Genomic DNA, 26,682 nt, shown 5'->3' on the forward strand with positions numbered 1-26,682 from the left:
CGGCATCGTCGTGTGTTACCGCGCGCGCCCCCACGCATGCACGCGCGGCCCGGCCGGCTACGCGTCGCGGTCGACGGGGATCGAAGCAGCTGACGCCACCGGGCTCCCCGGTGACACGTGCGGCGACAGCGACGGGAGTAGCTAGCGGTGCGGCACACTGGCCGGTAGGCGGTAGCGCGAGTTAGGCCGGCCGGGTGCCGGCTCGATCGGGCTCTCGGTCCGCCGTCGCGTCGTGCCTGCGGAGGAGAAAAGGCGTAGTAGGGTGGCGTCTCCGTCTCCGTCCGCGTCGTGCCGTTTGGCTGCTTGCTGGCACAAGAGAAGACAAATTCATGGCCTGCGCTTCAAGCAGCGGGCGTCGAGTACCGCGTGCCGAGCGGGGCCACCCGGCAGCGAGGGCTGCGGCCGCTGGCGCCTGTGGTGGAAACGTGGAAAGCCGCTGGAGGAGAGACTCGAGCAGTAGTGAGCCTGTGCGGCGCGCGGGCTAGGCCGCGAGTTGATCCCGCGAATGAGATGGGCTGAAGCGATGGGCTTTGTGGGCTCGTGCAGCTGTGGGTTAATTACTTTACCGAGATATTGGGCTCCGCTAAGTGAGTGGGCTAGTCTGTTTCGGATCGACAGTCTTAGAGCAACTCCAGATTCTCCTAAGTCAAAATTTGGCGTGGTCCAGCAGAGTTGCTATCTGGCTCTCCATCCTATCCGACTTGCCAAACTTCTCTCACACTTAGCAAACTTGGCAAGTCAATTTGCCTTGCTAAAGTGTAGGTCCCACGTGCAGTAATTGTTAGAATGGAGAGTGCAAAATGGAGAGGCTGTTGTAGTGCAAAATAGAGAGGGTGTTGGAATGGATGGAGATTGCAGATTTCTAGAGAGGAAACTAGCTATTGGGATTTGGAGAGTGGTAAATAGATAGTCTGTTGGAATGAACAACTTAATATAGAGAGGAATCTTTTTGCCAACTTGAATAGAGAGTCAAATAGAAAGTTAAAAATGGGTAGTTTGTTGAAGATGAGCCTGATTGGTTGGGTTGCAATTCTTGCAAGTCAAAATCAGGGCATGCCAAAATTAGGTCATGCCAAAGCTAGGGCAAGAAATTTTGGTATCCATTTGGTCCGGTGCTAATGCATGGCATCCAATACTTTTCGTCCAATTTCAAGAAGTTTCTACTGACTTGCCTTAAGTTTGGCTATAAATATTGGCATGCTAATTCTTGATCATGAACCAATTGATAGTCAAAATTTCTTGGCATGACATGATTTTGGTTCGGTAAGAATTGGAACTCAACCAATCAAGCCCTAAGCACCTGGCATGTGGGTCCGTTTCGGAGTAAGCAGATTGGTGAAGCTATGGCCACGCCATTCTCGTTCAAATTACCCTACACCACTATGACATGTTCTTTTTTTAAAAAATAATCATATACCGCTATACAAACTATCAAGCATGCAGTGATGCAGAACTATCAGCAGTGCAATTGCACTTGCTTGAACCCACACTTACAATTGCAGTTCTGAAGAATACACCAACGAAAACAGGGCCATAGCAACACAACATCAGACCCTCGAAAAAAAAACCCAAAATGAAAAACAGGGCTGTCATCACAGCGCCACCAACACCCACGTCAAACAGCCTTTAGTACGTCGGGGTCGAGGTGCTGTTCTTGGACCACCTCGTCCAGAGCATGAACTCCAGCGCGATGACGGCGACGAGGATGACGGCCAGGTTGAAGCCGTACCCGATCTTCCACGAGTTGTCGGCGCCGCCGACGTGGATCCCGAGCACGATGTTGACGGACGCGAAGAAGAGCGCCAGCCGCCCCGACCAGTGGTGGTACCAGTTCCAGTACTTGCGGTACTTGGAGTCCACGTTCGGCCGCAGGAAGAAGGCCAGGATCTGCAACAGCGATCACAATCAGAGATGCAGTTTATGTTTATCTCATGTGCAAACAGGTTCAGTTCTGACGCCTGAAGAGGACGCCAAGGAAGGCATTGTTCATTTGCTGGAACACAGGACGGATCGGACCTGCAGGATACCGAGGAAGAGGACGAAGATGCCGAGGCCCCTGTGCGCGGGGATGTCGGCCTGGATCTTGTTGTAGAGCGCCACGCCGGCCACGACGCCGGCGAGGCCGATGATGAACCCGACGAACTGGAGGCCGACGTGGAGGTAGAACCAGAGCGGGTCCATCCGCCGGAAGTAGCGCGCGATGATGGCGCCGATGGGCATCAGGACGCCCCACGCGAACACGTTGAGCGCGCCATGGGCACGCCTCAGGCCGTAGGGGAACGATCCGTCAACAGAAGCTCTCCCTGCAGATGGATCGCGCAAATCGATGAGTTGCTGTAGCCTGTAAAGATTTATCGATCGCGAGAGAAATTTCGATTGTTTTTTCGACTCGTGAAGTTAGCGCAGATGATGTCGATTTGGCAACTGAAAAGTGTCAGATGACGACTGAAGCTTGAAGAAACAGAAACCTTTTCTTTTTCCCAACCGACAGTTCAAGTGGACTTGTCGGCTGGTTTTTCAGGTGCAAGTATTTCTTATTGCACACTTGGTTTCTATTAAAGTGGAATATGATTCACCGATACAATTTTCTATCTTCAACGAACTTCACTAAAATATATAGTACTAGTGTCGCGAGATACCTGAAGACAAATACTGTATGCTGACCGAAAGCTTCTACTCAATTCAAGATAAAAGCTTGCATTTGATCACACATGGAGATGGGCAAAAATCATACCCGTGGTGAAATCGAAGGTGAAGGAGGTCTTGCCCTGATGCCTGGTGAGCTTGTTCTTCACCGGGATGCTGTTACCGAAGGCCATAATGATGTGCTGGTGGGTGAGGCGGTAGGAGAACCTGAGCTGGAAGGCGATGTAGATCTTGGCCTGCTGCACGACGACGGTGTGGTCGTGGTCGTTGGAGACGAGGAAGCCCCGGTCGACGACGACCTTGGAGCTGGCCTTGCCGCGGAGCGCGAACTGCCGGATGTGCGGGAGGCCCTTCTTGCCGACCCACCCCACCATGGCGCTGGAGCCGATCATGAGGCCGTCCCGCGAGAACCCCATGCCCACCCACCCCGTGCTGTACATCGTGGACAGGACGACCCGCAGGACGTTGTTCTTGTCCTGGTGATACTGCAAGGGATCCCAGGAGTTGCATTGGTCGAACGTCAGAAAATGCATGCTGTAATTTGCTACTAGTTAGGCACTCAGTTCATCATAACCTGAATATTCTGCATTTCTACTATAGTCTTGAACTCTGAAGTTTCTGTTGCGTTATGTTCTTTTTCTTTCTTTACAGATCATGAATGCATTATTGCTGCTGCTGCTAAAAGATGGATGATGGCATGACAGTTGGTCCCTTTTCTCTGAACTGTACTGTACGCTTCTTGGCTTTTGCAGCTACTGGTAGCACCAAAACCAACTCTAATCCTACGAATTCTGCATGAAACATTGCGGATTGCTATAATTGTATCGCGAACTCGAAATCCCTTATCAGTTATCACCTACTACTGCCAAGTTCACTACGCAACAGCATGAGCAGAGTTTCTGAATTTCACTGTAACGATCAAGCTAGGCAGCAAGATCCACCTTATCCCTTGACAGATCTCAGCCCAAAACCAATTCAAAACAACTATTGAGACTGAACAGCATCATCCACCATGTAGATGGCCAAATGTTCCAAGTTACACTACAGAGGCTCAATCACCACCTGAGCACGAGAGCAAATGCTTACGCAGAAACGGCAAAGAAACAGCAGCTAGGTGCACGGCGACGCGGCGGCCGGCGCGCGTACGTACCCGGAGCACGAAGTTGTTCCAGACCGGCTGGCATGCCAGGCCCGAGTAGTTGGCGACGAGCACGGGCGGCAGCTCGTCGTTGCAGCTCTCCATCTGCGCCGTCGCCACCGTCGCCAGCGCCACGACGACCAGCGCCGCCGCCGCCGCAGCAGCAGCACGCGCCGCGCTCCCCATCCTCGCCGACAATGGCTGTGCAGGCACTAGCAGCAGCGCAGGAGCAACTGGTGCACGGCTCGGCCGCAGGTTGCTTGCGAGTTTAGGGAGGGAGCTACAAGGAGTTGGGAGGTTGCAGTCAGTTGGTGGTGCGAAATTTTTTTATCCTTGCCTTTATTTTTCGATGCGTTTGGGGTAGGATTGGGTGGAGTCGGATATTGAGACGAGAGAGTGGGTAGTGTGTCACTGGCTCACTGCAGCTGGGAGCCCAGCCGGGAGCCGGCTTATGATTGGTGTCAGGGAAGCAGTGGTTGGTGCCGCGCTGGTTTGGGTGTCCCTCTCGGCGTGTGTGTCTCAGAGAGAGGGTGATGCCGGCTCCAGATCCGGAAGTGAAAGCCGCATGGGGTGGTGGTGGAGTGCAAAAGCGGCAAAAAAAGAAGAAGAAGAGAAGAGACGGTGTACCCACCCGTGTACTACTGGTGTCTTGTGCTTGTGCCTTTTGTTTTTGAAAAATATCTTGTGCCTTTTTTGTGGGACTGAACTGAGGAGAGTGAGAAGTGACGAGTGTGCAGTGATGTTCCAGTGATTTTGATTGCTTCAGCTGGAACGCAGCAGAGCCTCTGTGCTTGCAGGATACATAAGGATGTTCTGGGCAGCTTTCTTGAAGGGGACAGGAAACTGATGATGTAACTGACCGGCTAACTGACATCCTTGCCGAAGCAGGATTCTGAATCCCACCTCGTTGTTAATCGACTAAATCAGCACACGGTAATACTCGTATTCATTAATCAGTAGCCACTGCCTCAGCTATGGCCTCTCGGGGCAAATAATTCAGGCAGTGGTGTTGGTGAAGAAGGCAGAGTGCTCGATTGCAGAGTACCTGTTTTGGGGCCCGGGCATCGTATATTCATCCCTCTCTAGTACGCTCCTGTAACCTGTACCCATAGCTCCAATCCATTGTCGCCAGGTGCTCTGGCGCTGGCGCGGCACAATCAAAGGCGCTTTGCTTCGTACCATCCGGCCGCGCTTCCGCCGAGCAGCGCTGTCTCCATCACCAGTTCTGTATATGTGTTCAAACTCTGATCTATGACGGTGTTCTTTTACAAGAACGAACAAGACTGCTAAACTTAACAATAGCAAGCCAGGAGGTGAACGCTGCTACGGCCTTGCTTGATTTCCTTTTCTCTCTTCATAGTACCGTATATAGGTGCTGTAAAACTGAATTTGTTCGCCCAGTTCTGTCATCAGTGTTACACTGTGTTATGTTTCTTCAGCCCATTAGCCCGTGACAAGGTAGGTAATTGATAGCACCTGCAACTTTCAGATACATAGACAGGAAAACTTTCCAAATCTCGGTTTGTATTTACACAGCATATGTCATGTATAAAAACTTATGGCATTGTACATGACTATACTACAGTACATCTAATTATTCTAACTTGCAACACCCAAGAGCATCTGGGTTCCGAAGCATTTGAAATAAATCTCTAAACAACAAACACCAAAGGAAAAACATTTGAAACCAAACAGATTGGTAGAAATATAGAATGCATCAATTATCGTCTCTCCTTTCCTAGGTGGAAAGAAATCAACACAGCCCTCTCCTTTCCAAGGTCGATCTACAAGTCCAGAATCATCTCTGACATCATTTTGGTGATCTGATCGAAATAGAAAAAGAAAGTAGCAACAGTGAGTAACCTTTCCATCACACATGCTCTAAAACCACATAAACCTAAGATGCACATCGGATTAGCATATATGCACCATCTCTACTGACGGTGTAGTGAAATTAGTTCATAGCTGGATAGTAAGACCATATTTATTGTCACAATGAAATGGAAAAGCATAAATATAGTGAATGTACCTCATTTTTATTCATCCCAATGATGGTTCTAAGCTCATCAATCTGAAAAGGGGAAAACAGCAGCTTCAGTGATATTCTCAATAAATCATTCCCTATTATTTAAGTTTAACCTTTTTAAGCATTTAATATGGAATGCTTACATTTTTCAATGGCTCTGGTGACTCCTCTCGGAGCTCAAGTATATAATTTGCTCTTTTCTCTCCAATACCCTGCACATCAGCAGCAGGTTAGCAAGAGACAATTAATCTTTTCTTCTTTTTGTGCCGCGGGGAGGGGGGGGGGTGCGGGCATAATCTTTAAGATTCTGAGCTAACCTTAAGGCTTTTTAACTGCTCCCTGCAATTGACATGGAAATGCGCATTAGAAAAACATAAATAAAGCCAAGCTAATGATAAATGACAAGGACAATACTTACTTATTAGCGCTGTTTAGAATTGTCAAGCACTCTTGAGCCAGGGATTTCTGCTTTTGCAAAAAAAAGAAAGTATTTATCATGAAAGCTAATGATAATAAAATAGTGAGTGTGTACAGTGAGTTAAAAAACAGGTAACCTTAATCCCTGTGCTGCGACCCTTGAGTGACTCTTGAAGATTTTCAGCATGCCCAAATTTCAATTGAACTGCAGGAGTTCTTGGTTCAGCTACATCTGTGTTATAGGGTTGGGCACAAAGCATATCTGTTTTTGGTTTTGTTATATTCACTGGCCTAGTGCTAAGAAGCTTCAATGAGTTTGATATCTCTTTTAGTCGATCGCTCAGCTTTGGAGAGGATTGGATAGCACAGACTGGAGTCTTCTCAGCAATTTCATCTGGAAGTGAAAGCAATTGAGAGTGAACTCATACTATCATTTCATAATTAACTTTCAGAAAAAAAGAGTTAAGAAATGTGATATACCAGCTATATCAGATGAGCATGTCATGCCCAAGTCAGCATATGAATTCTCTGCATGCAAATCTGAAGAGGAATGGCCCTGAACAAGGGGACAAAAAGGATCCTGAACAAGAGGACAAAAAGGCTACAGGTTTATGATATTCAGATTGGGATTAAAGGCACCAAAAGATCAGCTATTTGCATATTTCTTAAAGGATACCTTTTCTTGAATGTCAACTAATGCAAGTTCTTTCACACTGCAAGGCACTACTTCTTGCCTTTCAGATGACACAACATCTACAACCTTTTCTGTTTCATCACATGGCTGCATGTTGTACCAACATATGGTGATCATAGATTCTAAGATTATTGTATGATTGTGATACCACTGGAAGGAAGCTAAAGTACCTCAACCGGCGATGAGCCTTGAATTGCCATGCCAAGTGATGACTGAACCTCCTATCAAATAAAGCAGAAATATTCTGCTTTAGTACAAATATGCTCACTGATGATCAATGAAAAATGTACATATGGATAGCTAAAGTATACAAACCTCAGCTTTCGCCACCATAGTTGGCACAGCACCTATCTTATCCTCCTATACAGTTCATAAATTGCAATATGGGTAGTTAGTAACACAAGAATGCCAGGGCACAAAAAAGAAACCAGTTAAGATATATGTACCTTTGATGAATCAGTGGTTGTACTGAACAACCTCCTGCACAACAAAAAAGTTCAATTTTAGTGGAAGGTTTGCAGAATGGGGTTGGGATATTCAGGAGTTAATGAACAGTATGGTACCTGCCACTCTGAATGGACTTAGCTCCTATTTGCTTCATATTAATTGAAGTAGAGACAGAGCTTACATGTTTTTTGGCCGAATGCATGGTTGCTTCAGACCTACATAAAACCAAAACCAGCATTAGCTTCACATTTAACAAAAATATGAATATAAAAAATGTAGTACTACCCAAATAAGATTATGACCTCTTATTGGCAGTGGGGGTTCGAGTTGCCTTTACTGCTCTGTTAATGAATTGGGTTCGGCCATTCTTCGGTACAGAATTTTGCTGGATAGAGGGCAGCAATGACCTTGACAAATTCTTAGCCCTTACTGAAAGGCTTGCATTTGATTTTGAACAACTTCTGGTACCCAAGGATAGGTTGTAGAATTGTTCATTGACCACTTGGCTTGAGCGAGAAGCCAAAGTAAGAGTAGAGACTGCATCTTGGCAGGAAACTTCATCCTACACCAAGAAGGCAAAGCATGCACTTAGAATGCAGGTAACAGCTGCTACGTATCAATTCTAAAGGTAACATAGTTAAGGGTATAAGAAACAGGCATAGCTAACTTTGGACTGATGGGAATGCATGAAACAAACGAAACAAAGAACCATGATAACAAAACTTTAACATACATACTTTCTCTTTTGAGTTAGACCAGAGGTACTACCGTAATAGGACATATACTCAATTTATTTTAGGATCATGCTGTTTAACAATGACACAATGTTATACTCCTATATCATTGAGCCACCTTCCATTTTGAAAACAATTTTCTCGTAGCAAACAGAAAGAAGCTTGCAACCACTAAATTCGTACAAAATGCATATGTCAAGTATCCTTACCAAACAACAGATCAACACAGCGCCACTTGTCTTACACAAAGAATCTTGCAAAATACGAGTTACTTTATATGGTCTGTAGGGTATGAAGCTCTGGTTGTTGTTCAGAGCTTGCACGACATTCATGATAGCATATAATGACTTGTTAGAATTTGATGGAGCAACCCCTCCACCATAGTTCTTCTGCTTGATATCAACATATTCTAATGAAAACAGGGAACAGAGACTAAGTAAGTTATCCATTCAAGATAGTATATGAAATTGCCGTGCATGTATGAGAAGAACAAACCTGCCAAGTCAAGGAAATTTATCTTAGATACAGCACATTCTCCGCCTGCCTTGTAAACTTTAGAAATGTAAATAACAAAGCCTTGGTGTCCTCTGGCCTGTAACTGGTTTGAAGTTTTTGTGGTTTGTTTGAGCATGTAACTTCCACCACAACAAAGATCTGAAAACTCCTCAAATGACTTGATATCAACCTGAATTAAGAAATTAATTTTAGTTAATACTTTGCAAGAGAAACATAAAGAATCTAGGTGGTTAAGGAAGTAATAGTACAGAAATATGAGGTAATGAGAGGGAAACTGCAAGCAACTAGATACCCTGGACAGGCCCTTGAGGTGAGTCCTTCCATTGGCATCCTCCAGCACATGGACCTCGCTGTCCTTCGGCTTCAAGATATCAAAGACATGGTTATCCTGAAGCACCTGATAAGAGGAAATGCTGACGGCTGCCCCCATGGGTTTGGCTCTGCGGAGGATTTCCTTCATGGCCATGTTGAGCAAGCCATCATGATCCTGGGACCCCTGCATTCACATTCCAATCTTGAGCAAACTAGATTGAAGAAAGCAACGCAATGAAAAATATGCAATTTATTTATGTAACGAAGGGTGGACATCTGATAAAAAAAATACTAGAAGAATACCATGATGAGGTGGGTTTTGGCGGTGGCACCACAAGTGATTACGCATGCGTTGCTCTGCCCATCGCCGCAGAAGATGTCATCCAGGAGGTGTTTGACCTCGTTGTCGAAGATGAGGGTGTAGGAATCATCCTTCGTATAGCAGTAATCGAGCTTGTACTCGCAATCCTTGCGCAGGGTCAGAGCCCTGCAAGTCCAAACCATGTCCAATTGATGAGATCGACGGAACAGAAATGATTGGCAAGGGGCAAGTAAGGTATGGTAAGAGAGCAAGCAAGCGTACCCGGCGGCAGCAGGAGTGGCCTCCTTGTTGATGGGGATGAACGAGACGGAGGCGGAGGCGGGAGACGAATCGGCCGCATCGGAGACGCGGGCGGCGACCTGGAAGGAGCCTCTGGAGCCTCCGCCGGGGCAGATCCTGGCGACGACTCTGACGGGGGCGGCCCGAATCCTGGGAGGGTGAGAGGAGGAATTGGGGATAGCGACGGTGGCGCCTGCTGCTTCTTCCATCGTCGCCTGCCTCGTTCGTGAGCACCAGCAGCAGCTCTTCCCCTTCGCCCTTGTCGGCCTTGGTCGGGGGGTCGGGGAGGATGATGACGGCGAGGCGGAGCCGCCGAGAGGAGGAGGGGAGAGTTTTGCGTTGGGTTTGGGTAGCCGTTACTGCGATGAGGATTGAGGAGCGTTTGCCCTGCCCTGCCTCGCTGCCAGCCTTTTGAAATGCGCCGCTTATCGAACGGGGGAGCGGGCCAGCGGCGAGCGCGGATCGCATCGCGTTCGCACAGGGAGTGCTGGGGCCAACTTAAACCGTGCGAAGGAAGGAGGAGGAGCGTTCCTGCTGGGCTTTGCTCACGCTAACGGCCGGCCCAGCTCGGCCCAACACCACCTCCACGCACGGCTCTCCTCTGACGAGAGAGGGGCGAAGCGCCGCCGCCGTCGAGTGGAGGATGGGCAGCGGGATGGGCGCGTACGGCGGCGCGGTGCGACCGGTGGAGAGCGCGGCGGGGGAGACGATGCTCCTGTGGGGGCTCGGCCAGCCCACGGCGCACCGCAACAACGCCTTGGTCCGCCAGGCCGCGCACTCCTTCGAGCTCGACGCCTGCGGGCGGCGCCTCTCCCTGCTGCAGTCCCCCTCCTCCATGTCCACCCCGGGGGTCACCGGAGCCGTCGTCTGGGACAGCGGCGTCGTGCTCGCCAAGTTCCTCGAGCACGCCGTCGACTCCCAGCAGCTGCTCCTCCGCGACGCGCGAGCGGTCGACCTCGGATCCGGGTGCGGCCTGGTGGGGTGCGTCGCGGCGCTGCTGGGAGCCCACGTGGTCCTCACCGACCTCCCCGACCGCCTCAAGCTGCTCAGGAAGAACGTTAGCCTCAACGTCGACGACCCCCACGTCCCGGGCTCCGCTCGGGTCACAGAGCTTGTATGGGGCGATGATCCTCACCATGAATTGGTTCGGGAGCCACTGCCTGATTTCGGTGACTGACTGCTGCCAGCCTCTGTTTCCCTTGTTTCTTGCTTGTGCATTCAATTGCTGCTTTACTCTGATGCATCTTCACATACAGTACTCAGTAGGAAACTAGGAATGATGTGGTGATCCTTCCTTCAATTCATTCTTGTTTCAGTGCTCGGCTCCGACGTCATCTACAACGAGGAAGCGGTGGATGATCTGCTGGTCACCCTCAACCAACTCTCAGGACAACACACCACGATACTACTAGCTGGAGAACTTCGCAACGGTAAGGCTTCTCGTTCTCTTTTTGCTTTTGGGATGCGATCCACTGACTTACTCATCAAACGCCAAACAAATGTTTCTCTTTCCATTGTACAGATGCTGTGCTGGAGTGCTTCTTGGAGGCAGCAATGGAGGACTTCCTCATTGCCTGCATCGAGCAGGACCAATGGCACCCCGAATTCTGCAGCAACCGGGTAGCCTTGTTTATCTTGGTCAAGAAACCAGAGAGAGCTAGCACAGACTAGTCATCTACTCTCCTTGCCGTAGAAGAAACCAAGAAGGATAGGAGGCATCTGCGTTTGTCTTGTCCTATGATTTTGTGATAGACAAGGTTGTAGCCTTGGCCTAAGACACATCATTAGTTTGATTGTTCATTTGTATGGTTCACAAGCTTACAACCTAGGCTGTGAAGTTTGTAGACGAGTGGAGAAGCTCGATAATGGAAACTGCGGATGCACACTGAGTAGTGGCAAAACCTAAGGCCAATGTTTTAGGCTTTTAGTCCATCAAAATAGCATTGAGAATTTTTCTCAGTCAAGATTGTGTACAATGTACTAAAAATGAGTTTTGAATCAAATATAGAACCAGAAACTTATGACAGATGAAAGACTCAATAACCAATCGTATTCATTTTTGTTTCTGCTTAAACAGGGATGACATATGCAACTATATAGCTAGTCACTATGGGCTCTATTCCTTTTAAATATTAGCTGCATGTAAATTTCACTATCTTACTCTTATCCTTCACATCTGCACTACTGTTATAATATTTCAGGGATATTATCTCATCAGAAGTTACAACAAAGTTCAGATGTTTAGTAACCTAAGCTACACATGCAGCTGCTTTGTACCAGTGATCAGTTATGATCACCAACACGTATAACTGTCACGACCTTCATCTTGTACAGCAACAGCTATTTTGTTTGCACCATCCTCAAGCCCACTTCCTTTTCAGCATCTTCCTACGCACAAGGACACTTGAGGAATTCCTTTAGCTAGCAGTGGCCCTGCTGCTTCTCTGCACAATTCCACCAAACCATAGCTGGTTCAGAGCTGAATCCAGCAGCATCAGCTTTTATTAGGCAAACAAGTTAATCGGGGCTCTCTAGTCTATACCATTTAACAGTGAATTTCCATTGCAGTTGCACATGATCCGGCAGAGCAACTAGGTAAATATAGTAGACTAAGTACAAGCAATCCTTGATCCATCCAGATTTTTTTTACTGGAGTAGTTTCATTTAGTTGTTATCAACTAACTAGAGCATCTAGAGCTATAAGCATACATGAATTAGGAGTTGCACCACAGTAACCCTAGATTATTAGATGGCACCAAATTACCGAGCACGTGTATCAGTAAGCAAAGCACATACACAGCTAGCCAGCTAGGTTCCATCAGAAAAGATTTGGAACCAGGGTATAGCAGATCACAGACCCAGGTAATATCACAAGTAGCAATAACATGGTTGATCACAGCACTACGTAATCATGTTGTTCACTAATCACATGTCACCAGTAATTGCTGCACAGGGACAAAAAGAGATTAGAAGGGCAGCGTGCTCTTTGAGCAGGTGCTTCGGTGAGGCATGTGGTCGTCGTGGCTTCAGTTTAGTGGAAAGTTGAGTTCTTCATTGCATTTAATGGAAATTGTTATGTTCTTTTCTAAGAACCTATTTGCTATCTGGTGTTATATACCACGTGCATAATCTCCATTTTTCAAGGTTAAATATTCCTGTATCTTTTTTTCTCGAACAAAAATATTCCTGTATCTGTATATGTGGAACTAGTAGACTGGGTAGCTGATATGGTCATATCATATGGTGCAACTGCATTTGTTGATGTTGGATTCCTTCGTACAAATATTTATTTGGTTATTCCACCAAAATACATACTAGTGTTTACACTTTGGAATTTGTCTGCGGCATCTCTGTCCCCACTCCCCCACCAGGTAACCACTTCAGGCTATCTAGTTCCTTTTTTTTCTCGAACATGAGAGCTACGTGTCATTTTATTAAGAAAGAGACTATCAAGTTCCTGAGCAGTTGCTGTCAAACATTTGTTTGCATGCACCAATAATCTACAATCTATCAAAAAAGAATATTGGTCTTGTTTCCTTCTGTCATTTTGTTGAAGCTGCCTGACGGATAAGCCTGAGGGACTCAGCGAAGTCATCCAAAAGCTGATGAGAGTCTGGAAACTGAGCATCATCCACCGCAAGGACAAGCTTGATGGAGTTCATATAGCTTTGGTAATGTACTGTCAGAGCCTATACACATTCAGATGAGATAATTAAATCATGAGAATCTGGACTCTGGAAGTTGTGCGTGTTCAAAATTGTTGACAAGACTAGCTAGTGCTTACATGTGGATGCCCGTAGACAGAGGGGGCAATGTATTGGATTGGATGGCCATAGAATTCCACCTTCTCTGCAGGTCCGACCATGCTTGAGAATGACATGGTGGTATTTGTGAACATACCATAGCATAGAGCTGCTGCTGCCTATACAAGTTTCACGATTAGGGACGAGTGCTGCATATATAGTAGTAGACAAAAAGATAGCTCAATCTTGCCCAAGGAGTTTAATTTGCCAAATAGAACAATTAAATGAGAGTCATCAAACTGCCAAAACCTCACGGCCTACAGGCAACACAAGCCAATAAAGGTTTTATATCAGAGCAGAAATCATACCTTCATGCCGAAAAGTTTGACTATTAGGTTCCCGCTCCAGTATGTGAAGACTGCTTCTAATGACGTCTTCTTCCTTTCAGCTGTCCTTTTCCCTTGGCGGATGTATTCAAGAGGATCATCGTGCATGGCTATATGGAAAGGTAGTATAACGTAACCAATCAGATTCCCCCATTTTGCACCATTGTTCTTGCTAGAATCCATCATTTCTGCCAATGCCTGCTCAACCAAAACCAAATTGTAAATTCAGAATAAATTATCCAAAGACAATACTAAATAAAAGGACCAAAGTGTTGATTTATTCTTTGAAACAAATGAAACAATTACATGTAAGCCAGGTGTTTTCCTAATGTTCACGAGGAGAGCTGATCGCACACAAATGTTCTTCTGTGATTTCTTCCTCTCGTTGGTATCACCTGATCAAGTTGAAGAAATGCGAGGATAAAATGAGGCTTTCTTCTCCCCCCCCCCCCCCCCCCCCCCCCCCCCCTCATTTTCGCAAAGTAATGCTAATGTTCATGGAATGGCAAGTTTACACTCACTTGTCTTGCGGAAATAATAGCGCGACAATCCTGCGCTGGTCACTCCAATCAGCACATCGTTGACAGTCTGCAAAGAGCCATCAGAAGCTGTATTTAGTTCAAACCCTTCAGAAGGTGAATAACAGGAGCAGCGAACAAAAGAGAAGCTCTTACACACTTCATGGCAGTCTTGACGAACTTGACGTCGTCGAGGCTAAGCGTGCGGTGCACGAAGCGCTTGCGGCGGAACTCGACGCCCTCGGACGCGGCGGCGAACGGCGTGCGCGGGTCGCGCAGGAACCACGACGTGGCCACGAAGCACGCGACGTCCACCAGCGTGTGCCATGCGAGCACGGCGTACGACCACACCCACAGCGCGAGCGCCGCGAGCCCCGCCGAGAGCGGCGGGCGCGGCCGCGCGTGCACGGGCCCCGCGCGGCGCGGCGCGGGCGGCAGCTCCGGCAGCCGCGCCGGGTCGGCGGCGCTGCGGGTGCAGGCGATGAGGAGCGAGAGCAGCGAGATGCCGTCGCCGAGGGAGTGGTGCATGCGGACGGCGACGGCGGAGGCCGCCTCGGAGGTCGGGAAGTCGAGGACGTGGAGCTCCCAGAGCGGGCGGGAGTGGTCCATGGGCGCCGTGGACAGCGAGGACAGGTAGTCCTCCACGGCCTGGTCGGGGTTGGCCGACGTGGCGGCGGGGTCCAGGTGGGGGAAGATGATGTGGTCGTCCAGGTTCACCGTGGTCCGCACCCACCGCGGCTTGGCGTTCTTGTTTTTCACATCGTCCTTCACCTGCAGCGATGTCTGACGTGTTAGACTCTGATTGCGGCAGAATTAGAGATGAAAGGCAATGTGTGTTTTTAACGAGCATGCAACACGTAAACACATATATTTTTCACATTTTCCTCTTTTCACCTAACAAGAACTGGCAGTGCCACCCGCTCCCTTTCTCTTGGGAGATTTTCAATAATTGGCCTATCCTATTAGTTTGCACCTAAACTTTGGTCACCAACTACCCCATCAAGGCATCAAGTGGAAAAGAACCATTATGGGCAGTTCTGTTAGAGGGAGGAGAGGACTACTGAAACTTGATTTGGACGTTCAGGCAATCTGTTTCTGCTTTCTGGTGTAATAAATGGAGACGACGAGAACGAGAGGTTTCCATTGTTTGCAGCTGCAGTGGCGTGTCTTCCTTTGTTTCCTCATATGTCCAGATCCAGTCAAACGGCTGCTAGTATATCTGCTACAACTACAAGAGCCCGGCACCTTTGATTTTTTCTTTTTGAGGAATAAGGCACCTTTGATTGGAGTCTTGGAGAAGACGAGAGAACACCGCACGGGCACTCTACAGCGACGCTACAGTGTGCAGTCGCGGACCATCAACCTTTCAACTTCAGTGTAGGAACACGTAAGCATCGTATCGTGTTGATTCTATAGACTCGTGACGGAAGACCGCAATCACGACGGGGATGTGGAATGGGCCGAGACGCATCAGGAGAGGTCAGCATGTCGTGTTCAACTGCAGCTTACTTCATCACTTGCGTTCTCTCTACAGCCATCTTCTCGCCAAACTTTGTTTACCATCCATACTGCAAGTTGTTGCTTCGCACCGATGATGCACGAGCGGGTGAAGATATACAAGCACTTGGCCAAATTTGCCTGACAGCAACTCGAGATTGCTAGATCTGGGGAATTGGTTTTCCATGGCTACTTGGACACCATGCACCGGAAAACACGAAACGACCTTTGAAGTTGAAGCAATGATCAACGCAAAAAGCTAGGTAATCGAAGGCAAGAAAAACAAGGGATCTATAAAAAAAGGACGCGTGCAGCATCAACTGCAAAGTTGCACCAGTCACCTCAAGCATCAAATACCAATGTGCCAACGACAACGAGCCTAGGAAGAAACCCGTGTGGAATCCGACCACCACCAATACTCTGCAACCTGTACCACTATGCACAGTAGTCTACTAGTACTTGCTGTTCTAAATTAGGCCCGACACACATGAAGTGAAGCTCCCCTTCGCGCGGGATCTTTGGAGCCGCTCGCCTCGCCTCGCCCGCGGCCACCCGCGCGCCGACACGAGCGCCAGCGGACATCACGCCGCCGTACCAGCCGGGCCCGGCGGACCTCATCGTGCTGGACCATCTCCCGGGTGGCCGAAAACTCCGCCGGCCGAAGGGAGAAAAAAAAATGTCTAGTGGCAGTACCTAAAACAAAGAGCGCAAGGTCCCAAGGACGTGCTCGTGCACCATGCCCTGCCCCGCGTGTCGGCGTCGTGCCGTCGTGGGCTCGTGGCTGAGGTCAATGGCGTGCGCTCTCTCGCTTTACCTCGCGGACTCTCGGCTGGGCTGTCGGGAGAGCGGAGCCAAAACGAACGCTGAACGAATCGGGGAATCATCCGATTAGGAGGCTTTCCTGATGCGAGCTGCGAGCTGGGGGGCGTACCTGGACGCTGGAGAAGCGCGGGTGGCGGACGAGGGTGGCCTCCAGCCCGGCGCGCGCCGCCGCGACGTCCACCGCCGCGCCCAGCCCGATCAGGGCCACGATGTGGCAGTTCAAGTGCGTCTCCCGGAACAGCCGCCCCGCGGGGCTCATCGGCTCGCCCGCCTCCAGGTCGTCCCTCCCCCTTGCCGCCGCCGCCACCGCTGCCTGCTCCTCCACCCCCGGCGCGGACGCCATCGAGCCCCCCTCCTGCCGCGCCTCGCCCGCCCCCCGCTCTAGCTCTCGCGGGGCGCCGTCGTCGCCTCGTCGCGACGTGTCTGTAGAGATCGGCACCGGCCGCCTCCGGAGCGTGGTGGACGGGGCGCGCGGGCTGCAGGCGGGATCACCGGCCGCCGGGCCAGGATCCATCGGCGTACGGGCCGTGGCGGCTTTTTGTGGACGCGGGGGAGCCCGGGCGCGGTGGCGACAGCGACGGCAGCGTTTGTGCGCTTCCGGACGGCGCCGGGAAGCGGGCTGGCTCGTCTGGGATCTGGCGTCTGCGATTGCGAGTTGACCACTTGCGCAGTCGCAGCGGCCTCGCCCACGCGGTCGCCAGCAGCGGGCGAGCGCGGGTTTTATGCAGGAAAACGCAAGGGTTTGTCGAGCACGAGCGCCCGGGTTGGCTTGGTCTGAACAGTTCGTGTCTTGGGTTTTGCCCAATTTTAAAGATGCAAAATTACTGTTGTAGTACTGTAGTACACTGTAGCGTTTCGTTTGTATTTGTGAATTATTGTCCAAATATTGACTAATTAGGCTCAAAAGGTTCGTCTCGCAAAGTACAACAAAACTGTGTAATTAATTTTTAATTTCGTCTACATTTAGTACTCAATGCATATACCGCAATTTTGATGTGATGGGAAATTTTTTTTTTGCAGTGTCAAAATTGGGAGTTTGAGGGAAGCCCTCGGTGACTCGGGGCCGCCGGGCCCGGGCCGGCTCGTTCCGTAAATCCGTCGGCGTCCGTTTTGGCGCGCCTGATTGGCGTGGGAAACAACAGTTTTTTTTTTTACGGTCAACGTGGGGTGGGGGAGCGCCCCCAACTGATTTCGTGTGCGGTTAATGAATACTGGTTGGTTCGTTCAAAAGGTGTCAAAAGGGGCATCATATGGCAATCATGACTCTCCCTCCCTCTCTGGTCGCATATTTTTCAGCGAGGAGTACGAATTGCAGTAAACATGATGTTTAGAGAAGGGCTCTGTTAAAATAGGGTTAAAGTGAGTTCTTATCGTTCATTAGTTATTATTTGTATAATTATTCCATATTTAGCCGTTCTATTCGACATATCCTGATAGATGGGGTACAGTTGAATCAGGGGCTATAATAAATTGCATTGCGTCATGGAGTTTGCCATTAAATTAGCAGTAAATAACCAAGTGTGTCCCATTTGACTAGGAGGGCTTGAGATGAGCGTGCCATTGCTATAGGAAAATAAGACCTGACATAGGAAGAATCACGTAGCCATTCAAAAGAAATATAAGACCCGACATATGAAGAATCATGTGGCCATTCAAAAGAAATAGACACTTAATTTAATTTGAGGAGGACTCGAATAAATGATTAAGGTGCATGATGCTACTCCCACTCCAACCAGTTAAAGTAAACTCACCTTCAATTCTACCCGCAAAAAGAAGAAGAAGGTAAACTCACCTTGTATTACCCTTGCCATGGCTCCTGCTAGCTTCCTGGCTGTTAGGCTGTTAGCCACGGCTACGCACGCCGTCGTCCAGTTCCACGAGCGGCCAACGCCGTGCACACGAATACGCGATGAGGCATAGAGAGGCAACTTAGGGCCTGTTTGGCAACTAGGTGTTAAAGTTTAACACCCGTCACATCAGATATTTGGATGCTAATTAGAAGTATTAAACATAAGCTAATTACAAAACTAATTGCACAGATGGAGTGTAATTCGCGAGACGAATCTATTAAGCCTAATTAGTCCACGATTTGACAATGTGGTGCTACAGTAACCATTTGCTAATGATGGATTAATTAGGCTTAATAGATTCATCTCGCGAATTAGCACAAGATTCTGCAATTAGTTTTATAATTAGCTCATGTTTAGTTCACCTAATTAGCATCCGAACATCCGATGTGACACTGTTAAAGTTTAACACCTCGTATCCAAACACCCCCTTATCTGTGCTGTCTCCTTCGTTGCCCACTGCTGTCTACCCCTTGTCATTTTTATATCCCGAGATGGACACCAGCGTGTTCGTTACCTGTCACGGTTAGCAAGTGCCGTCGAGCCAGCCAGCCATTGACCACCGGATTAATTAATTATTGGCTGCTGGACGGTGGCGAATTAGCAGTAGCCGCAGGGGCGCAGCCCCGGGCTGAGCTGTTGAATTAAATCTAAAATAGTCTAATTTTATCTCCTAAGCCTCATTTTGTTAGGCTAAACAGTACATAGGTTAAAGGGACTCCATGGTCTCGCCCCGGGCTGCAGCCCGGGCCCTGGATCCGCCCCTGAGTAGCCGTGCCCGTGATCTGTACTTTCACCGTCCCAAATTATAGTCAGTTTTTGGCATATTTAAGCTCGTAAGGTCGTACCTTTTGCTATTTATTTTAAATATACCCTTAATTTATAAAAAATTATGAATTTAAAAATACTAAAACGATTTATAATTTAAAATGGAGAAAGTACTTTGTATGCGAATGCAAAGCGAGACTGTTCTTGTCATCCTCAAAGTCAAAGCTGAAAGATCGACCAGACCCCGTGCTTCGCCGCGATTTTCGAATCCAACCAGAATGATTTGCTGGAGGCCCACGGGAGGTGTATCTTTGGGCCCAGGCAGCCCAACCAGATTGTCTCAACAACTGCCTGCAGCCTGCTGCAAACCTTTTGGAAACCGATGATGGCCGCCGCCGACGACCTCGCCGCCCTGCGCGAGCAGCTCGCCCTCGCCTCCTCCGCCGCCATTTCCGCCTCCGACCTCGACCACGCATACCGCCTCCAGCTCGCCGAGGTCATCCAAGCCTCCCTCCTCCACTCCCCGAATGGGAATACCTCATCATCACCATCTCCATCGCTCCCCGTCCCCGAATCCTCCTCGGATGCCGACTATGCCTTCGCCGTCCAAGCCGCCGATCTCGCGCGCGCGGAGCAGGACCGCCTCGTCGCCGCGCACGACGCCCTCTTCGCGCGTGAGCTCGCCGCCATCCCGGAGGACCAGTGGGCCCACGACGGGGACTACTTCGAGCGCCCCCTGGACGCCGACGCGTCGCTCCGCCCGCTCTTCCGCGTCCTCTCCAAGGGCATGGCCAGCAAGGAGGTCGTGGGACCGCGGGAGCGGGACCCCCGCGTCGCGGTCCTCGCGGTGGCCGTCTGCGGGCCGCAGGGGGAGGTGCTACTCAGGATGCACAAGCCGCTGGAGCGCTATGTGGGCGGCCGCATGATGGTAGAGGTGATGGCGCTCATGGAAGGCCTCCAATCCGCGCTGGCTTTGGGCATCACCAGCGTCACCATTGCCACCGCTTACCGCCCGCTCTACAACCATGTATGCCATTATCAATTTATATACTACAAGTTCATCAATTTCCCAAGCAATATGGTCAGTAGAGAATATTATATGCTCTATCTAGTTGACTCAATAAAAAAACTGTTTCTTAGTATCCTTGGTATTGCCGTATTCATGTGCTTGGGATACTTCACCGTCTGTAAAATTCTGTGTCTTACTGGTTGCTCCAAGTTAGCTGTGTTGTAGTCTCTAATGGGCGCGATTTGGTTGGATTGGTCATCAGGCTTTAGTCCACACATCAAACTATTAGATATGTGATCAATAAGACCTTTTCATCCATAGTCAGTTCCCAAGAATTTCTGCACTTGATGATTCCTTTTTAGTTACCAATTTGAACTGAAAGCACTGTACTGATTTTTTGCTACTCTCCCTATTCAGAAACTGAGAAATATAACAAAGTGTTAGAATTTGACATGTCAAACATCCTTAATTGTGTGGTTTATATCTTGTCCAAAGCATCATGTTTTCAGTCAATGGGTAGTTCACTAAGCAGTCTAGAATTATTCAGTACTCACAAACACTTCGTTGTGTTGTATGTAAACATGAAAATGGAGCGTTTGTTATAATACAACCACATGATGCATGTTGCATGGTGATATGCGTCTAGTTCAGCACCAGTATTGGTGCTGTGTGCACTGTGCATGTGCTAATTTCTTTCAGCTCTTGTGTCATCAGATTAGCTATGGTCTGAGAATTCTTTGTGTACATCATGTAAATTCAGTAGTGAACTATTTTCTTTCGTTCTGGTCTTATCCGTATGTGCTCGCAAAATCTAATAATGCACTTTTCTGATTGTTGTCTCCTAATATCTTTGCAATTACAGATGCTTGGAATTTGGCGCCCGTCAGGGAAGAACCTGGCAGATATGGTCAATCAGGTTCTGTCAGTGCGAAGGAAATTTGATCAATGTGCAATCTCATTTGTTGAGCCAACCGAAGTCAGCTATGTGGTAAAATTAGCAAGAGATTCAATAGCTGTTCTGATTGCCAAAGCTCTTGCCACCAATGCTAGCACTAGCATGGAGAGAAGAGAGACCTGCACCATCTGCTTGGAAGACACTGACATTACCAAAATCCATGTGGTTGAAGGTTGTGCACATCGTTTTTGCTTCTCCTGCATGAAGGAGCATGTGAAAGTTAAGCTACTGAATGGAATGCTCCCAGCTTGCCCACAAGATGGTTGTGCCACAAAGCTAAGCGTGGAGGGTTCAAAGATGTTCCTGTCACCACGGCTGTTAGAGATCATGGTGCAGCGCGTGAGGGAGGGGCAAATTCCTCCAAGTCAAAAGATTTACTGTCCATATCCGAAGTGTTCAGCCTTGATGTCCTTGAGGGAAGTGATTCTTCCAATGCAAGAATCCTGCTCAAAGTACACGGCCGCTGATGCAGCCACGCTGAGGAAGTGTGTGAAATGCAGAGGCTCTTTCTGCATCAGCTGTAAGGTGCCATGGCATGATAGGATGAGTTGCTATGACTACAAGAGGAGGTACCCCCATGCTCGTCCAGAAGATGTAAAGTTACAGAACCTCGCGCGGCAACGGCTGTGGCGCCAATGTGTGAAATGCAAGCACATGATTGAACTTGCGGAGGGTTGCTACCACATGATCTGCGTGTAAGGCCCCTTGGTTGCACAAATGTCATAACTATTCTCTTATCGGGATGCCTAGAAAGTCCTCTTAAATGAGATTCCCTATATATCAGCAAGGCTCATCCATTATTTAAAATAATCAGCAAGGCTCATATTCTGTGCTAAAAACTTTTGTTCTATGTCGTTTCTGGTTGTTGCAGGTGTGGCTATGAGTTCTGCTACACGTGTGGGAAAGAATGGAAGGAGAAGAAAGCAACCTGCGCCTGCCCGCTGTGGGACGAGCACAACATCATTAGAGAGGACGATGAGGATGAGGACGACTATGAGGAAGACGAGGACGATCTTTACTAGGATGGAGAAGGATCATTTAGTTACCTTTTGGTCCCCATCTTCCGGAGTTTTAAGTATCGAAAGGTTGTTAGTTGCAACTTGCAACTACGTAGTTAGCAGCTTATCCAGTTTATCTGGGCCATCGAGAACAGAATACGTCGAGATGGCATGCGTATTTGTGGTACACTACTGCTGTAAATTTTAATGACTGTTAACCCGCAGTTAACACCGTAATTACTACTGCTACTCGCGTGTTATAACTGAACGGACGACGCTGAAGAGGGAGCAGTATGATCGATCTTTGCGACATCAGCCATCAGCTTCCAGCTGCTTTCTCTAACAGATGGAATGCGTTGGGACGTATGGCATGCCCACTCAATTTACAGATTGAAATGGCAGCTGATCTCGAGAGAGAAGCAATACAAATCAAGATTACTACTGTAGAAGGCAAGTTGTGCTATAGTAGTGATAACAGACACTCAGATGAGTTAACTGCAATACTGCTACATATTGCTACTACGTACTAGTACGTATAACAACTGACACTGGAGGTGGCACGGTGACCCCGTCGCTTACTGATCTTGCTGCCGGAGGCGGCGAAGAACCAGCAAACCTGAGGTGCTGCTGCCGCGTCGGATGCACCGTCCTGTCCTGCACCGACGCCACCTGCTGCTGGTAGGCGTCGGCCGTGCGGATTTCCTGGGCCAGAGCGCACGAGTAGCAGCAGAGCCACTGCATGCAGTCCGTGAGGTCCGGCTTGCCGCAGCAGGCGCGGCTCGCCGGGAGGCCCAGCCTCCGGCGCATCTGGATCCTCCAGAAACCGCCGTAGAGCAGGCCGAGGACGCAGAGGAAGATGCCGGCGAGGCCCAGCGCGTCCCTGACGTCCTCGTTGTCGATGTTGATGGCCGCCAGGTTGAAGACGAAGAAGGGCGCCAGGCACAGCAGCAGGAACGTCACGACGTGGACGTACATGTTGCCGAACCCGATCCTGCCCATGTTCCACCCCATCACGCAGCAGCTGCAGAACATGGAGAGGTAGGCCAGCGAGATGTCCTCCCACACATCAAACAACCCGCCCGCCCATTGCATTCTGAATGCGCCTCCTCCTCCTGACGACTCTTCGTGGAGGGCGGTCTTCCGCTGCAGCTGCGGGTCACTGCCGCCGCAGGACTCCTCGTCATCCGCCTCCGGCTGGGCCTCGTAGTCGTTCCCGAGAGGGCTCAGGTTGTTGTACAGCCCGGCCACGGCCGGCGCGCAGATGGCGACCGAGACGGTGATGGCGACTCCGACGACGGGGCGCTGGGGCCTCCGGTACCCGAGGTTGAGGCCGCAAAGCGCGTACTGCGCGAAGCAGTTGAGGTGCAGCAGCATGACCACCACCACCATGTGCCTCCGCTCGCCGGGCTTGCAGGTGCCGTCCTTGCAGTACGCCTGCCGGAGCTGGAGCATGTCGCCGGCCCGCCACCGGCACAGCAGCGCCAGGTGGTAGAACCTCCTCGGGTGCTGGTACAGGCACATGAGGGTGAAGAGGGCGTTGAGGATCTGGTTGTTCACCTCGAACCACGTGTCCCGCTGCGGCTTCGTCGACAGCGCGCGGTTGAGCATCCCGGTCATCACCATGAAGAGGATGGCCCCCGAGACCGCGACGGCGACGACCCATACCGACAGGGCCATGTTCATGGGGTTCTTGATCCACTCCTTGGCCTGGTCCCACAGCGAGGCCCAGTCGATCTTCTTCACGATGGCCACCGGAGCGAGACGTCGTCGACGTCCTGCTGCCGAGCGCGAGGAGCCATTGTTTCCTTGGTGGTCATCTGCAAAGCCACCACCGAGCATTTGGCGGGTGGAGGAAGGTGAGCTCGACTGCCAGTCATCGGATGCCGCATCATCGTAGTACTGCTTGTACGAACCCGCCGCCGCAGAGATTGAACCATTTTCCATCATGTGCTCATCAAGCTCAACAGAACGAGGAGGTTCGTTTCTGTTGTCGTAATAACTGAACTTCATTATTCCTGCTGCATGCTGTTGGCCTGAGCGATCAACACCATTAACATGCTTCTGATTGGGATCACCAGCATCACCACCTGATGAATTGGCCATCTTATCTTGTACTAGGAACTAGCTAGCTGGTGTCTGGTGAGGGCCTCTGCCTCTGCCTCTGCTTCTGCCTCTAGTTAAGGGCAGACGCAGCTGCTCACAGTGAGCCTCGATCTGCAAGTAAAATGCCAAGGTGAATGAGTAATAATCAAGGGCAGTGCAGTACAGTACAAAGAAGAAATAGCTGGCTTGTCAGATCATATAGTTGCAGTGTTCACGATCGACCTGAATCAAGTTTCCTAAAAAGACTCGTACTGGTGATTGTGATTTTACAAATTAAATGATCACCACCTTGCAACTCTTTCTGTTTTGCCATGCTATTACGTAGGGAGGAGTGGCACAATTGATAATTCAATTACTAGTTAAAAACGGTAGGGACACCTTCTTTTCAATCTGCCGTGGATGGACAAGGTAAATTGGAAATTTGTACAGCAAATAAGAGAAGAAGGCCAATTTTGCAGACGGGCAAGGGTTGCCTGAATTTGAAATATGAACATATATATGCAGCACAGCAGCAGCAGCCCTTCGGTTTAGTTTAGCACAAGGATTACGAACTTTTACTTGTATTATCTAGTCATCAGGAACTGAAAGTTCGCAATACATGATTATACCTAAAAGGCTACGGGAAAAAGAGAAAAAAAACAATAAACGATCTTCATGTATGGTCTAAGAGAGAAGCAGCGAGCTTAAGCCTGAGCATGCAGTAATCTCTTAGAACAAGTAGTAGCAGATACAAGACATGGATGGATCTGAATATCTGATGGAGGTCCTGACTCACCTGATGGATGGGGATTCGATGGATCGAACCGAATCAAATCGAATCGTAGCCGGCCCAATTCCAGTGGAATCGAAACCGAAGACGCTGGCCCTGGAGAGCTCGATCGCCTCCATCCAATGGAAGAATTCGTTTCCTGGAAGCTGGGCGGGGGCTTCCCGTCCGGAGACTCCGAGAGGCAGATGGCCAGCCGGGCAAAAGAAACTTGCTTCTTTGGACATGCTCATCCATCGTCCTCGGTCGACAAGTTCAAGGTACGAAAAATAATCAAAAGGTCAACATTGGTGGGGTGCAGAAGCACGAGTCGTTCTTGGCGTCCGAAGCTACGACCCTTTCAAACAATCCAGCGGTAGGTAATATTTTCGAGGGTTTTTTAAAGTATTACTCAATCTAATATAATAACTTGTCAGGTGGATACAAATTAGTCCAATAATTTGTAAAATAATCAATTTAGCACAATAATTTGAAAGGTGGGTCAAGAACTTGTAAAATGCTCAATTTAGTGTAATAACTTGGCAAATTGGTGCACCTACAGTCCAAGCGTTACAACGGCAATGCATTACAGAGTGACTAAAGTCCATACGAGACCCTAGGACCCTAGATTTCTTAAAGTCCATAAGAGACCCTAGGACCCTAGATTTCTTCTGCGCATCTGCTCATGTATTTAACAACTGTAGAGAAGTATGTCTATTTCTATTATTTATTTTAGCTCATTTTACTTTCTAAATAAGTCCATGATGCTTTAAAAATATTTGTACCAAACTTCTAAAATGTATTGTTAGTGTGTATTAACCTATTGGGTTTTTAGCTGAACAAAATACATATAATCAAACACGTAAAAATAGTGAGGGTGAAATCAATATTGAATACAAAATTAAATATTCCTAATCAATATTTAATCATTCTATAAAAAATAGTTAATACGACGACATATCAATAATTTTCTAAACATTGGAGATTCTAGTCCTGGCCGAATATGCTACCATCGCGACACGAATATCAATGATCAAATAATGCTCAATAACTTGTTCTGACCGGCATTAGCAAATATGTTGGTTGTTATAATATTTGGACCACAGATGCACCAATTTGACAAGTTTTATACTAAACTGAGTATTTTATAAGTCCACCTATGAAGTTATTGTACTAAACTAAGCATTTTACAAAATTGTTAGACCAATCTGTACCCACTGTATGGTGGGTGCAATTTATTTTTTTTAACGTGATTACTTAGACTGTTTTTATAGTGAGGGCCGTCGAGCCATTCAACCATTGACCGCCGGGTTAATTGTTGGCTGCTGGACGGTGTCGAAGTAGCAGTAACCGTGACCTGCAATTTAATTCGTATGCATAGCTCGGATGGAATGCAGAGTGAGACTGTTCTCGTCATCCTCAAAGCTGAAAGATCGACCAGACCACGCGCTGGTTAATCCACTCTCTTCTGGAGGATGGCCGTCTCAAAATGGATTGGCTCGAAATTCGGCGTATTAGAGGCGTATCAATGTGTTCCGGAAAAAATAAAAGAACAGTTGCCTCGCAATTCAGAAGTACAGTAAGTAAACTGGACATGTGTTCTGACTTCTGAGCATACCTCTGGGCCAGGATGTTGGACAAGTTGGGCCTAGTTCGAAAACACAACTGGCCCAATATGTTCAAAACCGAGAGACAGGCAGGCTTGAATAATCCCACATTCCTAAACGGGCTGGGCCAGGCGGCCAGCCGCCAGCCACACA

The 26,682-nt window shown here is 48.7% G+C and overlaps 6 protein-coding genes across 10 annotated transcripts; 2 read left to right on the plus strand and 4 right to left on the minus strand.

Annotated features, from left to right (window-relative positions):
- Window positions 1-1,332: 1,332 nt before the first annotated feature.
- LOC101759436 (cytochrome b561 and DOMON domain-containing protein At3g61750) lies at window positions 1,333-4,156 on the minus strand. Its single transcript, XM_004961212.4, has 4 exons — window positions 3,797-4,156; window positions 2,735-3,131; window positions 2,017-2,303; window positions 1,333-1,887 (listed from the first exon to the last, which is right to left on the minus strand). Exons 1-4 carry the CDS (start codon window positions 3,968-3,970, stop codon window positions 1,627-1,629), a joined length of 1,119 nt encoding a protein of 372 aa, XP_004961269.1. The 5' UTR covers window positions 3,971-4,156; the 3' UTR covers window positions 1,333-1,626.
- Window positions 4,157-5,247: 1,091 nt separating this feature from the next.
- Window positions 5,248-9,982, minus strand: LOC101759846 (kinesin-like protein KIN-10B). 4 transcript variants are annotated; one of them, XM_022825141.1, is made up of 18 exons: window positions 9,514-9,982; window positions 9,234-9,417; window positions 8,911-9,114; window positions 8,598-8,787; window positions 8,312-8,511; window positions 7,671-7,930; window positions 7,485-7,583; window positions 7,368-7,401; window positions 7,237-7,281; window positions 7,092-7,142; window positions 6,904-7,008; window positions 6,708-6,828; window positions 6,365-6,621; window positions 6,229-6,275; window positions 6,128-6,149; window positions 5,954-6,022; window positions 5,814-5,855; window positions 5,248-5,607 (listed from the first exon to the last, which is right to left on the minus strand). In XM_022825141.1, exons 1-18 carry the CDS (start codon window positions 9,738-9,740, stop codon window positions 5,569-5,571), a joined length of 2,196 nt encoding a protein of 731 aa, XP_022680876.1. In that variant the 5' UTR covers window positions 9,741-9,982; the 3' UTR covers window positions 5,248-5,568. The 4 variants fall into 4 exon arrangements, with proteins under 4 accessions (XP_022680876.1, XP_004961271.1, XP_004961270.1 ...); XM_004961214.4 differs by having other exon boundaries at window positions 6,708-6,783; window positions 9,514-9,981; XM_004961213.4 differs by having other exon boundaries at window positions 6,708-6,807; window positions 9,514-9,981.
- An 89-nt stretch (window positions 9,983-10,071) lies between these two features.
- Window positions 10,072-11,557, plus strand: LOC101760506 (protein N-lysine methyltransferase METTL21A). Its single transcript, XM_004961215.3, has 3 exons — window positions 10,072-10,700; window positions 10,848-10,961; window positions 11,054-11,557. Exons 1-3 carry the CDS (start codon window positions 10,175-10,177, stop codon window positions 11,200-11,202), a joined length of 789 nt encoding a protein of 262 aa, XP_004961272.1. The 5' UTR covers window positions 10,072-10,174; the 3' UTR covers window positions 11,203-11,557.
- Window positions 11,558-12,759: 1,202 nt separating this feature from the next.
- LOC101760923 (O-acyltransferase WSD1) lies at window positions 12,760-17,201 on the minus strand. Of its 2 annotated transcripts, XM_004961216.3 has the most exons (7): window positions 16,607-17,194; window positions 14,335-14,949; window positions 14,182-14,248; window positions 13,967-14,055; window positions 13,643-13,858; window positions 13,316-13,453; window positions 12,760-13,220 (listed from the first exon to the last, which is right to left on the minus strand). In XM_004961216.3, the coding sequence occupies exons 1-7, from the start codon at window positions 17,009-17,011 to the stop codon at window positions 13,074-13,076; spliced, it is 1,677 nt and encodes a 558-aa protein (XP_004961273.1). In that variant the 5' UTR covers window positions 17,012-17,194; the 3' UTR covers window positions 12,760-13,073. The 2 variants fall into 2 exon arrangements, with proteins under 2 accessions (XP_004961273.1, XP_022680878.1); XM_022825143.1 differs by lacking the exon at window positions 12,760-13,220 and having other exon boundaries at window positions 13,348-13,483; window positions 16,607-17,201.
- A 2,243-nt stretch (window positions 17,202-19,444) lies between these two features.
- On the plus strand, window positions 19,445-22,337 carry LOC101761328. The gene is made up of 3 exons (XM_004961217.4): window positions 19,445-20,139; window positions 20,984-21,771; window positions 21,948-22,337. Exons 1-3 carry the CDS (start codon window positions 19,495-19,497, stop codon window positions 22,096-22,098), a joined length of 1,584 nt encoding a protein of 527 aa, XP_004961274.1. The 5' UTR covers window positions 19,445-19,494; the 3' UTR covers window positions 22,099-22,337.
- Window positions 22,338-22,441: 104 nt separating this feature from the next.
- LOC101761715 lies at window positions 22,442-25,190 on the minus strand. The gene is made up of 2 exons (XM_004961218.4): window positions 24,953-25,190; window positions 22,442-24,288 (listed from the first exon to the last, which is right to left on the minus strand). Exon 2 carries the CDS (start codon window positions 24,175-24,177, stop codon window positions 22,594-22,596), a length of 1,584 nt encoding a protein of 527 aa, XP_004961275.1. The 5' UTR covers window positions 24,178-24,288; window positions 24,953-25,190; the 3' UTR covers window positions 22,442-22,593.
- Window positions 25,191-26,682: the final 1,492 nt, after the last annotated feature.

This window comes from Setaria italica, chromosome III, assembly GCF_000263155.2.
Source record: "Setaria italica strain Yugu1 chromosome III, Setaria_italica_v2.0, whole genome shotgun sequence".
Lineage (NCBI taxonomy): Eukaryota > Viridiplantae > Streptophyta > Magnoliopsida > Poales > Poaceae > Setaria > Setaria italica.

Coding starts and splice junctions, on each gene's coding strand:
- LOC101759436 (XM_004961212.4), bottom strand. CDS start 3,970: ATGGGGAGCGCGGCGCGTGCTGCTGCTGCGGCGGCGGCGGCGCTGGTC. Junction 3,132..3,796: donor GGAACAACTTCGTGCTCCGG/GTACGTACGCGC, acceptor GATCCCTTGCAG/TATCACCAGGACAAGAACAA. Junction 1,888..2,016: donor TCTTCCTCGGTATCCTGCAG/GTCCGATCCGTC, acceptor TCGCTGTTGCAG/ATCCTGGCCTTCTTCCTGCG.
- LOC101759846 (XM_022825141.1), bottom strand. CDS start 9,740: ATGGAAGAAGCAGCAGGCGCCACCGTCGCTATCCCCAATTCCTCCTCT. Junction 6,829..6,903: donor TAGTTGACATTCAAGAAAAG/GTATCCTTTAAG, acceptor ATAAACCTGTAG/CCTTTTTGTCCTCTTGTTCA. Junction 5,608..5,813: donor TTGGGATGAATAAAAATGAG/GTACATTCACTA, acceptor TATTTCGATCAG/ATCACCAAAATGATGTCAGA.
- LOC101760506 (XM_004961215.3), top strand. CDS start 10,175: ATGGGCAGCGGGATGGGCGCGTACGGCGGCGCGGTGCGACCGGTGGAG. Junction 10,701..10,847: donor GGAGCCACTGCCTGATTTCG/GTGACTGACTGC, acceptor TTCTTGTTTCAG/TGCTCGGCTCCGACGTCATC. Junction 10,962..11,053: donor AGCTGGAGAACTTCGCAACG/GTAAGGCTTCTC, acceptor TCCATTGTACAG/ATGCTGTGCTGGAGTGCTTC.
- LOC101760923 (XM_004961216.3), bottom strand. CDS start 17,011: ATGGATCCTGGCCCGGCGGCCGGTGATCCCGCCTGCAGCCCGCGCGCC. Junction 14,950..16,606: donor CGCGCTTCTCCAGCGTCCAG/GTACGCCCCCCA, acceptor ACATCGCTGCAG/GTGAAGGACGATGTGAAAAA. Junction 13,859..13,966: donor GGAAAACACCTGGCTTACAT/GTAATTGTTTCA, acceptor TTGGTTGAGCAG/GCATTGGCAGAAATGATGGA.
- LOC101761328 (XM_004961217.4), top strand. CDS start 19,495: ATGATGGCCGCCGCCGACGACCTCGCCGCCCTGCGCGAGCAGCTCGCC. Junction 20,140..20,983: donor ACCGCCCGCTCTACAACCAT/GTATGCCATTAT, acceptor TTGCAATTACAG/ATGCTTGGAATTTGGCGCCC. Junction 21,772..21,947: donor TGCTACCACATGATCTGCGT/GTAAGGCCCCTT, acceptor TGGTTGTTGCAG/GTGTGGCTATGAGTTCTGCT.
- LOC101761715 (XM_004961218.4), bottom strand. CDS start 24,177: ATGGCCAATTCATCAGGTGGTGATGCTGGTGATCCCAATCAGAAGCAT.